We start from the raw sequence: 12,747 nt of genomic DNA, 5'->3' as shown, positions 1-12,747 counted from the left end.
GTGGTGCACACTGACATGTTGTGGTGCATAGAACCAAATTTATTCCACACAAGGCTGGAAAAAATTAGAGGGAACATTGCGCAGCATCCTGACTATATTTGTTGTTCCAGTGTCCCTGCAGATCAGGTGCTTTCTATGGGTACAACCAATTGCAGTGTTTCCATCACATATTTTTCCTGATTAAAAACATCTCAGATTTTTTTAGTGGGGGGGACAAAATTGACATTGTTTCCCCTGGAAAATGTCGTTTTTTTCACTGCAAGTTTTTGATTCTTCCCACAGGACATTTTGAAACACAATCAAAGGAAAATGTTTATTCGGTTTAGAGTCAAGCAGCTTCGTCTGTTTCTAAAGCTGGACGAGAAGGCCCTTGATTTTAATATGATTCCAATTTTGATTGGGATCAACTTCAAGTGGAACAGTTTTGTTTCAAACTTTCCCAAGAGGGGAAAATCATTTTCATTCCAAAATTTTCCTGTGGGCAGGGACAGGGGAGGTGAAAGAACCTCAACCCCTTTTCCCACTCTGATCCCATCTGGTGCTTTGGTTCTGCACATTGCATGGCTATTGGCCAACCACCTCCAACCTTCAGGTGGCTTTGGATTGAGGCCTTTGCTTCAACCTATGACAGTAATATTGCCACATTGCTTTTTATCACTAGATCTCACAGCATTTTACAATGGAGGTCAGTAGCATTGTCTCCATTTGACATGGGAGGAAACTGAGGCAGGGGGTGGGACTTGTCTAAGACCACTCAGCATCAGAGCTGGGAGTAGAATCCATGTTTCCAGTGACCTAGCTGAGGACTCTAACCACTGATCCACACTATCTTATATGTTATCACCCTGTTGTACAACCATATGTTGTGATCTTTTGTGCCCTTGAAGGTTGGTGTGTGTGGGGTGTGTGTGTGTGGCAGGGGGAAATAACGTTATTTAGGTGTGCCAAGAGCAAGCTTTAAGGGGGGGGTGGAGTTTGGTCTGATGGTTAGCGCACTGGCTTGGGGACCAGGACAGTTGAGTACCGGCCCTTCTCCTGCCACAGGCTGCCTGGTACCCTAGGCTCCAGGGCTGCTTTTTTGTTTTGTGAAGATACAGACTAACATGGACCGTCTGTTGACTATTTGCCACACCCCCACCTCTAATTATCTATCTACAGATACTTCTCTCTTTATCTGTCTTTGTCTCTGTCTGTCTATCCATGTATCTAGACACCTGTCTAACCAGCTTTCTGATTGCATCTACATTCAGTTATTCACCCAGTCTGACAAGATTGGTTTTTAAACTGGGGCCAGTTCCTCGCACACCCTGGAGTATGGCAGAGCTGAGAGAAAAACCGAGTTTTCCTCCTGTGGGAAATCTGCGGATTTTGACAGGTTTTCTTTTTCAGGCTGAATCAGGACAAAAAGTTGAACTAGCAAAACCTTGGAGAAAATGGAGTTCTGTCCATTCGGAAATATCTAAGGGCTTCGGACACCTTTAATTGCTTCGGATGCAATGCTTCATGGGAACTGTAGTTCTGTGTCCTTCATGCCTTTAGGTTCCCGTATTGGTGCTGCCTTCTAGTTGCACTACATCTCCCATGACCTTCTTCAGTCACAGCTGGAAACTGTGGTGTCTCATGGGAGCTGCAGTTCCACCAGGGAGCAGCTTCCCTTAGGGAGAATGGATGCAGGAGGGACATAGAACTACACCTCCCATGCTGCACTGCAGCAGCCCAGCTGGCGGTGGTAACTCTCTTTGATTCAACTTGCAGAGAAACTCCCTTTGCAAAGATTCCAATGGAAAATTCAGCTGAAATTGACTTTTTCCCCGCACAGAAAATTCAACAAACCCCATTTTCCAGTGGAGGTATGCATTTTGTTCCCAATTTTCCAGCCCACTGGGTCTTTCTCAAGTACTCGTCTGCTCCTTAGCACCACAGTCTCTGAGTACTTACAAATGTTCATGTATTTTGTTGCAATGCTGCTATCCCCAACGGGCCTTGTCAAAAGTATTTAGATGCCTAAATCCCATTGGCTATAAGCAGAGTTAGGCAGCGACATTCCTTTGAGGAGCTGGCGTTAAGTGAGTGGGGAACCAAAGGCAGGTGCCCAAAAAGCTACTGTAAGGCTGTACCCACTAGGCCACCCTTCCCAGCTGTGGAGTGCTCATGCTTTGCGTTTCTCCGTTCCAGTCTGCGGCAGCATGGACATCCGCAATGACGTCTCCCAGCTGCAGAAGCTGGAGAACTGCACCGTCATCGAGGGCAACCTGCAGATCCTCCTCATGTTCACCACCACCGCCGAAGACTTCCACGGCCTCAGCTTCCCCCGCCTGGTCATGATCACGGAGTACCTCCTCCTCTTCCGGGTCTACGGGCTGGAGAGCCTGCGTGACCTCTTCCCCAACCTCTCTGTTATTCGAGGCACCAGCCTCTTCTTCAACTATGCCCTGGTCATCTTCGAGATGCCCCACCTCAGGGACATCGGCCTGCACAGCCTGACCGACATCCTGCGGGGCTCGGTGCGCATCGAGCGCAACCAGGAGCTCTGCCATATCTCCACCATCGACTGGGGGCTGCTCCTGAGCGACTCAGTGGAGAACAACTACATCGTGGGCAACAAGCTGGTGGAGGAGTGTGCTGACGTGTGCCCGGGCATCCTGGATGTGGAGAAACCCTGCGTCCAGACCAGCGTCAACAGGCAATTGGAGTACCGTTGCTGGACATCCAGCTACTGCCAAAAAGGTGGGTGTCTACTCTCTTGCTTAGAAGCTTGGCAGGGTTGGTAAGCTAAACAGTCTTACTTTGGGATGGGGGCTTGGATGGGAGATGCAACAGGGAGTGGGAGTGAGGACATGGTAGGGATATGCTTCTTTGGGTGACGTTCAAGATCGAGCTGGGATGTTCACCTTTCTGACCAAGCTCCGGAAGAACATCTGAAATTCTGCTTTCTGCAAGAGGGGTAAAATCAAGTTCTTGCCAACTTGTTTGGCACTTTTCCCAACAAAAGGGAACGTTCCCCAGAGCGTCATGAAAGCCCACGTCCTTCCACTGCTTCTGCAGTTTCAAGAGGGGTTGTGAGTTGCTCACTATCCGAAGTGGTGGTGCAGCCCTGGAACAGCTGCCACATCCCACCCCAGAGGTGGTTGCATTCCAGTGTGGGCCTGGAAGTTCGGTGTGTTTCAAAGTAGTCCTGGCAAAAAGGGGCTTTCAGGCGGAGTGTGATTGCAGAAGTTGATAACACGATGGGGCAAGGCGTTACATGAATGCTGTTAGCACAGCTTAGGCAGCAAACTCTTCAGGGGCAGGAAGTCTCAGAGGGCAGCTGTGTTATTCTGTAACTTTAAAAACGATGAGCAGTCCTGCGGTACTTTAGAGACTAACAGATTGATTAGGTCATGAGCGTGCTCATGACCTAATCAATCTGTTAGTCTCTAAGGTACCGCAGGACTGCTCATTGTTTTCTTCAGGGGCAGGACAGTCAGACTGACTCTCCTTTTCATTGATGCCCCTGTCAGAGGGGCCCAGATTTCAAACTTAGAAGAACCCACTGTGATCATGCAATCCAATCTCCTTTCTAAAAGTGCTCAGAGAGTGGCCCCAAACTGTTGTCTAATGCTGGGGTTCACAACCTACGGTCTGCAGACCCCCGGCTATTGCAGGGGGTCCATGAAAAAATAAAATATAAATAAAAATGATCATAGAAAATAAGTTTTAAATACATGGCAGGATTACAATCGATTATCATTTTTAAGTCAAATATCTTCCAATCATGTTATTAATTGCTGTCTGACAAATCTGCATGGTGGTTTCCTTTTTCATTGAGTGACATCTACATGGTGACAAGTATCAGAGAGGTCGCCGTGTTAGTCTGTAGCTTCGAGAACAAGAAGTCTTGTGGCACCTTATAGACTAACAGATATTTTGGAGCATGAGCTTTCATGGGCAGAGACCCGCTTCATCAGATGCATCTGATGAAGCAGGTCTTTGCCCATGAAAGTTTATGCTCCAAAATATCTGTTAGTCTATAAGATGCCACAAGACTTCTTGTTGTTCTCGAATCTACATGGTGGCTAGAATTTGCTTTGATGGGGTCCATGAATGGCTTGGGGGGCCGTTGGGGGGCCACACTAGTGAAAAGGTGGAGAAACACTGGCCTGGTGCACAACATTTGGAAAAACAGACCATCGTGATTTAACACTGGCCTGTGATGGTGAAGTCTCCTCACCCTGTGGTCAACATTGCTCTGGCATTGACATGGGAGCTGTGTAACATAGACGCAGGTCCCAGGTCTTCAGATCATTTTGTCCTGCGCCTCACGTAACGGGTTCCTGGTTCTGTTTGGGGTCTCTGGGCATTAGCTTAATCGCAACGTTAATTAAGTAGTTCAACATATGAACGCAACATGATTACAGAATCATTGTAATAAATGCTAAAATACGGGACATAAAGGAGTGCTCCAACATAGACAGATCTAGGGTGAACTCTGTCTCTGGAGCAGCACTTCTCAAACTGGGCGTTGGGACCCCATGTTAATGGCATTAGATTTTCTGAGGGCCCAAGCCCCACTGCCTGGGGCTGAAGATGAAACTTGTGGTCTTCAGTCATATGTTTTGGGGCTCAGGTTACCAGCCCCCATCCCCATCTTCTGCCTGGCTCTGAAGACCCTGGGCTCCTCCAGGGTAGTTGGGCTGGGACTTTGGGCCCTTGGCTTGGGGTGGTGGGGCTCAGGCAGGTTCAGCCTCTGTCTCCACCTCCCAGGTCATCTAGACATTTTTGTTGTCAGAAGAAGGTCATTGCACAAAGAAGTTTGAGACCCCCTGCTCTTGTGATGCCACTGGCAGGTCAGCTATGGATGCTACCGGGGTCAGGATTTCACTCATCGTATAGGAGAGAAACTGAGCTTGTCCACACCTAGCAGTTGTGGGTTTTAACTACGCTGGTGTTGTTAAAAGAGTACAAACACCCCACGGGCCATGTCTGGACTATAGGCTTAGTGCCCTTGGGGTTGACTCTGTGTAAGCTAAGCCTGGGGGTTTCAGTTGGTATAAGAATGTGGCCTTCCCGTGTAGCCTTGGGTATGGAGAACAACACACTCATATGTCTTCAAAGCTGCATTTCACACAGGTGGATTTTCAGCAGAACTACATCTCTGGAGGGTTTTCACACCCCTGACGGACATTGCTGTGCTGGTGTAAGCTGGAATTGTATAATGAAAGCAGAAGAAAAGGAGGTGGGTTCAGAAGTTAAAATAGGAAAGGAACAAGTTAAAAAATACTTAGAGAAGTTAGATGTCTTCAGCTCACCAGGGCCTGATGAGATGCATCCTAGAAAACTCCAGGAGCTAACTGAGGAGGTATCTGAGCCATTAGTTGTCATCTTTGAAAAGTCTTGGAAGACAGGAAACATTCCTGAAGCCTGGAGCAGGGCAAATACAGTGCCCATCTATAAAAAGGGAAATAAGGACAACCCAGGAAACTACAGACCAATCAGCTAAACTTCTGTGCTTGGAAAGATAATGGAGCAAATAATTAAGGAGTCCATCTGTAAAGATCTGAAAGATAATAAGGTGATAAGTAATAGTCAGCATGAATTTGTACAGAACAAATCATGTTAAATCAACCTGCCAGCTTTCCTTGTTGCAGGGAGGGATAGCTCAGTGGTTTGTGCTTTAGCCTGTTAAACCCAGGTTTGTGAGTTTAATCCTGAAGGAGGCTGTTTAGGGGTCTGGGGAAAATAGGTTTAAAAAAAAATGTCAGGTATGGTGCTTGGTCCTACCACAAGGGCAGGGGCCTGGACTTGATGACCTCCCCAGGTCCCTTCCAGGGATGAGATGTGTATCTCCATGTACTATTTTATTTTTTTTAACAGGTCTTGTGAACAAGGGAGAACTGGTAGATGCGGTATACCTAGACTTTAGTAAAGCGCTAGAAGCAGTCTGGCAATGACCTTCTCATCAATAAACTAGGGAAATACAATGTAGAGAGGGTTACGTAAGGTAGGTGCATAACTTGTTGGATAACTGATTTTAGAGTAGTTATCAATGGTTCTCAGTCATGGAAGAGCATAAGTAATTCTGCGGGTATTGATTTTAGGACTGGTTCTGTTCATTATCTTTGTCAATGATTTAGATAATGGCATAGAGTGTACACTTATAAAATTTGCACATGATATCAAGCTGGGTGGTGGTGGTTGCTTTGGAGGATAGGGTTATAATTCAAAATGATCTGGACAAGCTGAAGAAATGGTCTGAAGTAAATACTGTAGGATGAACTTCAATAAAGACAAATGCAAAGTACTCCACTTTCAGAGGTACAGTCAGTTTCACGCATCCAAAACAGGAAGTGACTATCTAGGAAATTGATTTCCATGACCAGCACCTGAGGAAGTGAGTCTGTGCTCACGGAAGCTCATACCCGAAACTTTTCTGTTAGTCTATAAGGTGCCACAGGACCCTTCGTTGCTGTTACAGATCCAGACTAACATGGCTACCCCTCCGATACTATCTAGGAAGGAGCACTGCAGAAAGGGATCTAGGGGTCATGGCGGCTAAGTATGAATCAACAGTGCGACACAGTTGCAAAAAAAAAAAAAAAGGCAAGAGAGGAAAAGTAATCCTTCCTTTCCATTCTGTACTGATAAGGCCTCAGTTACAGTATTCCACTATTCTGTCCAGTTCTGGGCGCCACATTTCAGGAAGGATGTGAAGAAATTGGAGAAGTTCCTGAGAAGAGCAACGAAAGTAATTGAAAGTCTAGAAAACAGGCTCTATGAAGGAAGATCGAAAGACTTGGGTTTATTTAGTCTAGAAAAGAGAAGACTAATAAGGGACATAACAGCTTTCAAGTATCTAAAATTTGTTACAAGGAAGAGGGAGAAAATTTTTCTCCTTAGCATCTCATGATAGAACCAGAAGAATCATAGAATCCTAGGGCTGGGAGGGATCTCAGGAGGTCATCTAGTCCAGCCCTCTGCTTGAAGCAGGATCAGCCCCAACTCTGTCAAAGTGAAATGGGCTTAAAATGCAGCAAGGGAGGTTTAAGTTGGACATTAGGAAGTTTTTCCTAACTGTTAGGGTGGTCAAACACTGGAAAAAACTGCCTGGGGAGGATGTGGAATCTCCATCACTGGAGATATTTAAGAGCAGGTTAGACAGACATCTACCAGGGATGGTCGAGATGGTGCTTGGTCCTGCCATGAGGGCAGGGGCCTGGATTTGATGAGCTCTCAAGGTTGCTTCCAGTTCTAGTATTTAATGAGTCTACCTGTAGTGTGGATTATCTGGATAGGAAGGTGTGATGGAGTTTGGGGGTCCCCCAAGCTCTGCACCCTGTCCGCAGGCAGGAGAGTCTCTCACTCAGCAGGAAAACAGCAGGTTTATTAGCCGACAGGACACAGCATCGTACAGAGGAGTTAGTGCAGCAGGCAGAGACAGCCAGTCCAATCCATGTTGGGGAGAGGAGGCCCCGAGGGGCCCCCAGAGCTGGGGCCTGGCCCCCTCCTTTGTCTCTCTCTCCCAGCCCCAGATTAACTGCTTTCAACTCCCAGTTCCAATTCAAACCCCTCAGGCTCCACCTCCTCCTTTGTCTCCAGTACAAAGGTGTTACCTGGTCGTCAGGGTTACCCTCAGCAGGAGCCCCACACCCTCTGTGAGCCACTCACATACACACAGGTATCCCCCACTCCATCACAGAAGGTGCTTATATGCAGTTGCTAGCCCTTCCTTTTGAGGACGGGAAACAAGCTGTGCTAGGCACTCATATCCTGGTATAACTGTGCTCGTTCTAATGGTTGTGCTGGTGTAACTCTGTCAGTAAAAGAAAATCTCCTGCATTCTTGACACAGGCATACTGGGGCAAAATTTACACATAGGGCAGGCCTAAAACAAATAGTGCAGCGCAGCCTCAAGATTTTATTTGCAAGAATTCAGGAGAGCCATTGAGTAGCAGATATAGACTGTGCCCAACATCGCAGGAGTGGTCAGTGCTATTAAAAGGCTCCAGCTCTAAAACTGGGCAAAGGAAATGCTGGAGAAAGCGTTATTGGCCTCTGGAACTGACTGTTACTAGACCTGATCAGGGCTGAGCACTCAGCCGGATTCAGACAAGGGAATGGATACTTGTAATCATAGACGTTTTTGTGGTTACACGAGAGAGGATAAAAATGCACAAGGGATGTCATGAGAGCCAACTGCAAGCTGAGCAGGTCAAGAAGAAAATTCACACCTGAACAGGTTGTACCTTTGTTGTCTCTTAGGTGGCTTCTTGGACCTTCAGGTGTCTGGCCCTGCCCTCAGTGAAAGACAGGCTCCTTGATTAGATGGACCCTAGTTTTAAAATCTAGGAATTGCTAGATCATGGCAATCATCTAGTTTGACTTCTTTGTGCCAGGAGCCACAACCCTGTCCTGCATGAATGAGTGTCTTTACTCTCCTTGTACCCACCACACCTTCGTATGCCCTGTTGATGTGACACATTGTAGAGGACATCTATTTTTGGAAAACAGTCTGTTTATTTAGATTTCACTGGCACTATTAGTGATCTCCTTCCGTTGTGTGTCGTTGGCTGGGGCCTGTGAAATACCTTGGCCAACTTAGCTGCTGGGGCAGGATCAGGGACAATGGATGAAAAATAGTCACTGCAAAACCCAGGGGAAAGTGCTTGCCAAGGTTTGGTGGCAGCTCACAAAAGGGCCTGGCTCAGAAACAGTTAAAAGCATTAACTTTGAGTCTCAAAAAAGATTTTGTTTTTAGATCAAGGGGCAAAACCAGTGGCAAGAAGGAACAAAAGTAAAGTCTCTCGGGGAGGGCACAGTGTGTCTTGTGATAACAAACTGCAGCTGCTGCAAGAACAGATTAGCTGCTGATTAGAAATTATAAAGGGATGATACATAGGAAATAAAATAATTGTAATTTCATGGCTGCACTGTACACTCAAAACACCTATTTCCAGGTGATCTAATCACCCTGCCATCCACCTTGCTCACAGCCCACCTCTCCTCTCTCTGGCCCCTTCCATTTGAATGAACCTTATGACCTGGGCTGGGCCTAGAGGTGAGATTTTTTTCCATTTGTCACTTCTAAGCTGCCATCCGTCCTCCACTGCACTGTTAGACTAGACAGACGCTCACGTCACAGAGGCTTCGAACAAACCAAAATTTGCATCCAGGATTTTGGGTTTTAACCTATTATAAAAGGGTGCGTGTGGAGGGGAGGGGAACAGGGACCTACTGAGAAAACGTGGATCCAGGTTGCATTTTGGATCCAGGTTCCGAGACTGAACTCCCGTCAACGTTCTGGTTGGGGTCAGTGTTCCCTCTATTTTTTTCTGTCCATGGGCGGAATAAATTGTATGCGCAGCCAGGCATGTGTGGCTGTGCACTACTGGTAGAAATGCAGGCTGCCCACTGAGGGTGCTCTGCTAATCAGCTGGGTGGCAGCTCAATCCCTCCTGGGCAGCAACCCAAGTGCTGCTCTTACGGGGAAAGCTGCTCAGGGTTTGGGTGACAGGATGATTGGGGTTTTCCTCTGGAGCCTACGGGAGTGGAAAGTCAGTGGGCATTAGATAAATCTCTAACGGGGTGATCTAGATGGTGCCTGGTCCTGCCATGAGGGCAGGGGACTGGACTTGATGACCTCTTGAGGTCCCTCCCAGTCCTAGTATGTTATGATTAGAGACCTATGGGGGTGAGATGCCTACGAAAAACATCCCGGCCTGTAAGGAGCTCTCAGGGCCGGTCTAACCAGCTGGCGTGAGTCAGGCAGAGCAGGGAAGGTGTTCACCGCAGCCTGCCTACCCTGGAGGTCTCTGCACCAATGCATTTAGAGGGGTGCATATTGCTACACTGGTTCCAGCCTCCCTTGGGATCCCCTTTCCTGGTGGGGTCCGTGCTGCTGTCGCACGTACTGTTTGGAACCCAGGACCCAGTCCCGGCCCCGTCCTGTGCCCACCCTGCAGGTGGCTGCTGCACGTGTCCCCGCACAGCCGGGCGCCGCTGGCCGGGTGCGCCGTGGAGAGTAATAGGATCTGCTCTGTGGCAGCCGGGCGAGGAGGGCAGCTCCCAGCAGCTGTGTTTTCCCAGCGGTGGGGTAAATACGGGACCCGCCCGAGCTCGTTTGCTGTAAACAGGAGGCCTGGTAATGAAATATTCACTGTAAACACAGATCCTTATCGGCGCCGCCTCGCGGGGACGGTGCTGCGCCTCTGTAAACTCCGCAACCTCGCCAGGGAGCTGCGGTTCTCAGCACGCAGCGGGGATGGCCGGGCCACCTCGGAGCGATCTGTCCGTCTGTCCGCCTGTCCTTCCCTTCCGCCCACGCCCTTCCCGCCCGCCAGCCCCCGCACCCCACCGCCCCCGTCCTTCCCCATGCGAGCCCCTTCATCCAGCCGACCCCAAACACGCCCGTCCGTCCACTCCTCTCGCTCCCTCCCATCCGTCTGTTCCATGTGCACTTCTTCATCCTCCTCCCTCCATCCTCCACCCACCCCTATGCACAGTCCTCCCTCCAGCCCCATACACGCTCCTCCGTCCGTCTGTCTGTCCATCCACCCATCCCTATGCACAATTCTCCCTCCAGCCCCATACACGCCTCTCCGTCCGTCCGTCCATCCACCCATCCCTATGCACAGTTCTCCCTCCAGCCCCATACACACCCCTCCATCCGTCTGTCCATCCACCCATCCCTATGCACAGTTCTCCCTCCAGCCCCATACACACCCCTCCATCCGTCTGTCCATCCACCCATCCCTATGCACAATCCTCCCTCCAGCCCCATACACACCCCTCCGTCCGTCTGTCTGTCTGCCCATCCACCCATCCCTATGCACAGTCCTCCCTCCAGCCCCATACACGCTCCTCCGTCCGTCTGTCTGTCCATCCACCCATCCCTATGCACAATCCTCCCTCCAGCCCCATACACACCCCTCCGTCCGTCTGTCTGTCCATCCATCCGTCTGTCCAGCACAATCCTCCCTCCAGCCCCATACACGCCCCTCCGTCTGTTTGTCTGTCCATCCACCCATCCCTATGCACAATCCTCCTTCCATCCCCATACACACCCGTCCGTCCGTCCATTTATCTGTCCATCTGTCCATCCATCCATCCACCCATCTATCTACACACTCCTCCCTCCCTCCAACCCCATACACACCCATCTATCCACCCAACCCTACACACACCCCTCCGTCCATCTACCTGCCACTCACCATCTGCCCATCCCCGTACACACCCACCCTTCGGTCCCCACACACCCCTCTCCCATCCCATCACTTAGGTACCTGCTGCTTTAAGAATACCCACAGGCCCCCGCAGCCGTCCTCCCTTGTCCCTGGGCTGTTTGAGGAGCACAAGTGTAACAGTAAGATGGTGCGCCAGGCATGACCAGCCTGTTTGCCAGATGGGGGAGACTGAGGCAGGGAGAAGGCAAAATGACGTGCCCAGGAAGTGCTCCATGGGAGAGCGGAGACTGGACCCCAGACCCCACCTGGCACTAGCCCAAGAGCTCTGTGCTCCTGCGGGGTTTGAACCCACATGCAACCCGCAGTGCCAGCTAATCAGCCCCCTGAGGCTGTGCAGCTAGGGGAGCAAGTGCATATACCTGTCCAGAGCAGCAGGTTGTCCCTCTGTCTCTTTCCCCTTTCCCAGCCTTCCACCTCCACCATGTCTGGCACCAGCCGACTTGCAGGGCCACCCGGCCGTGGCCTTTCCGACAGGCTAACATCCCTTCTTTCTCTAGATCCAAATTTCCCCTTTGTCCTATTTCAACCCCACTGGTGCTTTTCCGGCCTGGATTTCAGCCGACTCGCTGGGCCTTCCGAGATGCTGAGTAATCATGTAAACGAGGGGTGGGGAAGTTGGCAGAAGTGCTACGCCTGGAACTGGACCATTAGAGCTCATGCAGCACCTTGCATGATAGCCAAAGGCAGAGGGCTGATGGGCTCTTTGCCTCAGTTTCCCTATGTGGCTCACCAAGGGAGTCGGTGGCAGTATTAGGGAGAGAAACCCACAGTCCTGGCTAGGGTGAGTGGAAAATTTTCCTCAAAGCTTTTTCAGTGAAAAATGGGGCTTTCAACTGCACTATTTTTTGCAGTCATGAAAAGAGTTTTGCTTCCGGTGGAAAATCTTAATTTTTCATTGAAAAACTGACTGCCCGAACCCGACACATTGGTGGGAAGTGGAAATAGTCTGGCCAGGAATGAAACACTTTGGCTGAAAAGCTAAAATATTTTGCTGCTTTGGCCCCTCATGGGAGTTGTTTGAGCACCTCATGCCCGGAGTCCTTGCTAAGGGCTGGGTTCCCTAGTCGGACTTCACCTCCCATGATGCTCTGCAGGCAAATCACTACCATGATGCACTGTCTTGCCTCCTCCAAAGGGAGCATCATGGGAGATGTAGTCTGACCTGGAAGCCTGGCGTAGAGAGGGGCGTGGGAGCTTTTGCCAGATGTTCTTAGGGGGCAGCCAAATCCCCACAAACTGAATAGTGTAGGGGACCCAGTGGAAAGGATCCGGGGGCAGGGACGAGGGCTGAACTGAGACGTGCCATGTCTCCACCCTACTCTGTGGTTCTGCCCCTTTGAGTGGTGAGGCGTTTTCCCAGCGGGCCGGAGAACCTCTTGTCTTCCTCCGCGGGGCCCCACACTCCTGTCCCCAGCAGCAAGGGGAGAATGGGGAGCAGGCCTGCTGCACTCCTCCTCTCCTGCCTCCCAGGGAGCCCCCCCGAGTTGATGCTCTGGAGAGAGGCCTGGCAGAGCTCTGCCGCTCTCAG

The 12,747-nt window shown here is 49.9% G+C and overlaps 1 protein-coding gene across 3 annotated transcripts in view; it reads left to right on the top strand.

Moving 5' to 3' along the window:
• The window catches only part of INSRR (insulin receptor related receptor), a 43,539-nt gene that overhangs the window by 6,533 nt on the left and 24,259 nt on the right, over positions 1-12,747 (top strand). For 2 of the 3 annotated variants that reach the window (XM_074980862.1, XM_074980860.1), the window contains exon 2: positions 2,176-2,727. In XM_074980862.1, coding sequence (XP_074836963.1) covers positions 2,176-2,727 — 552 coding nt within the window. Of the gene's footprint in view, positions 1-103; positions 1,851-2,175; positions 2,728-12,747 lie in introns of those variants that run through there. The other variant, XM_074980861.1, reaches the window with a different exon arrangement.

The sequence above is a fragment of the Carettochelys insculpta genome, chromosome 30, assembly GCF_033958435.1.
Source record: "Carettochelys insculpta isolate YL-2023 chromosome 30, ASM3395843v1, whole genome shotgun sequence".
NCBI lineage: Eukaryota > Metazoa > Chordata > Testudines > Carettochelyidae > Carettochelys > Carettochelys insculpta.
The sequence above is the reverse complement of the archived record's forward strand: the minus strand, read 5'-3'. Positions and strand labels throughout refer to the sequence as shown.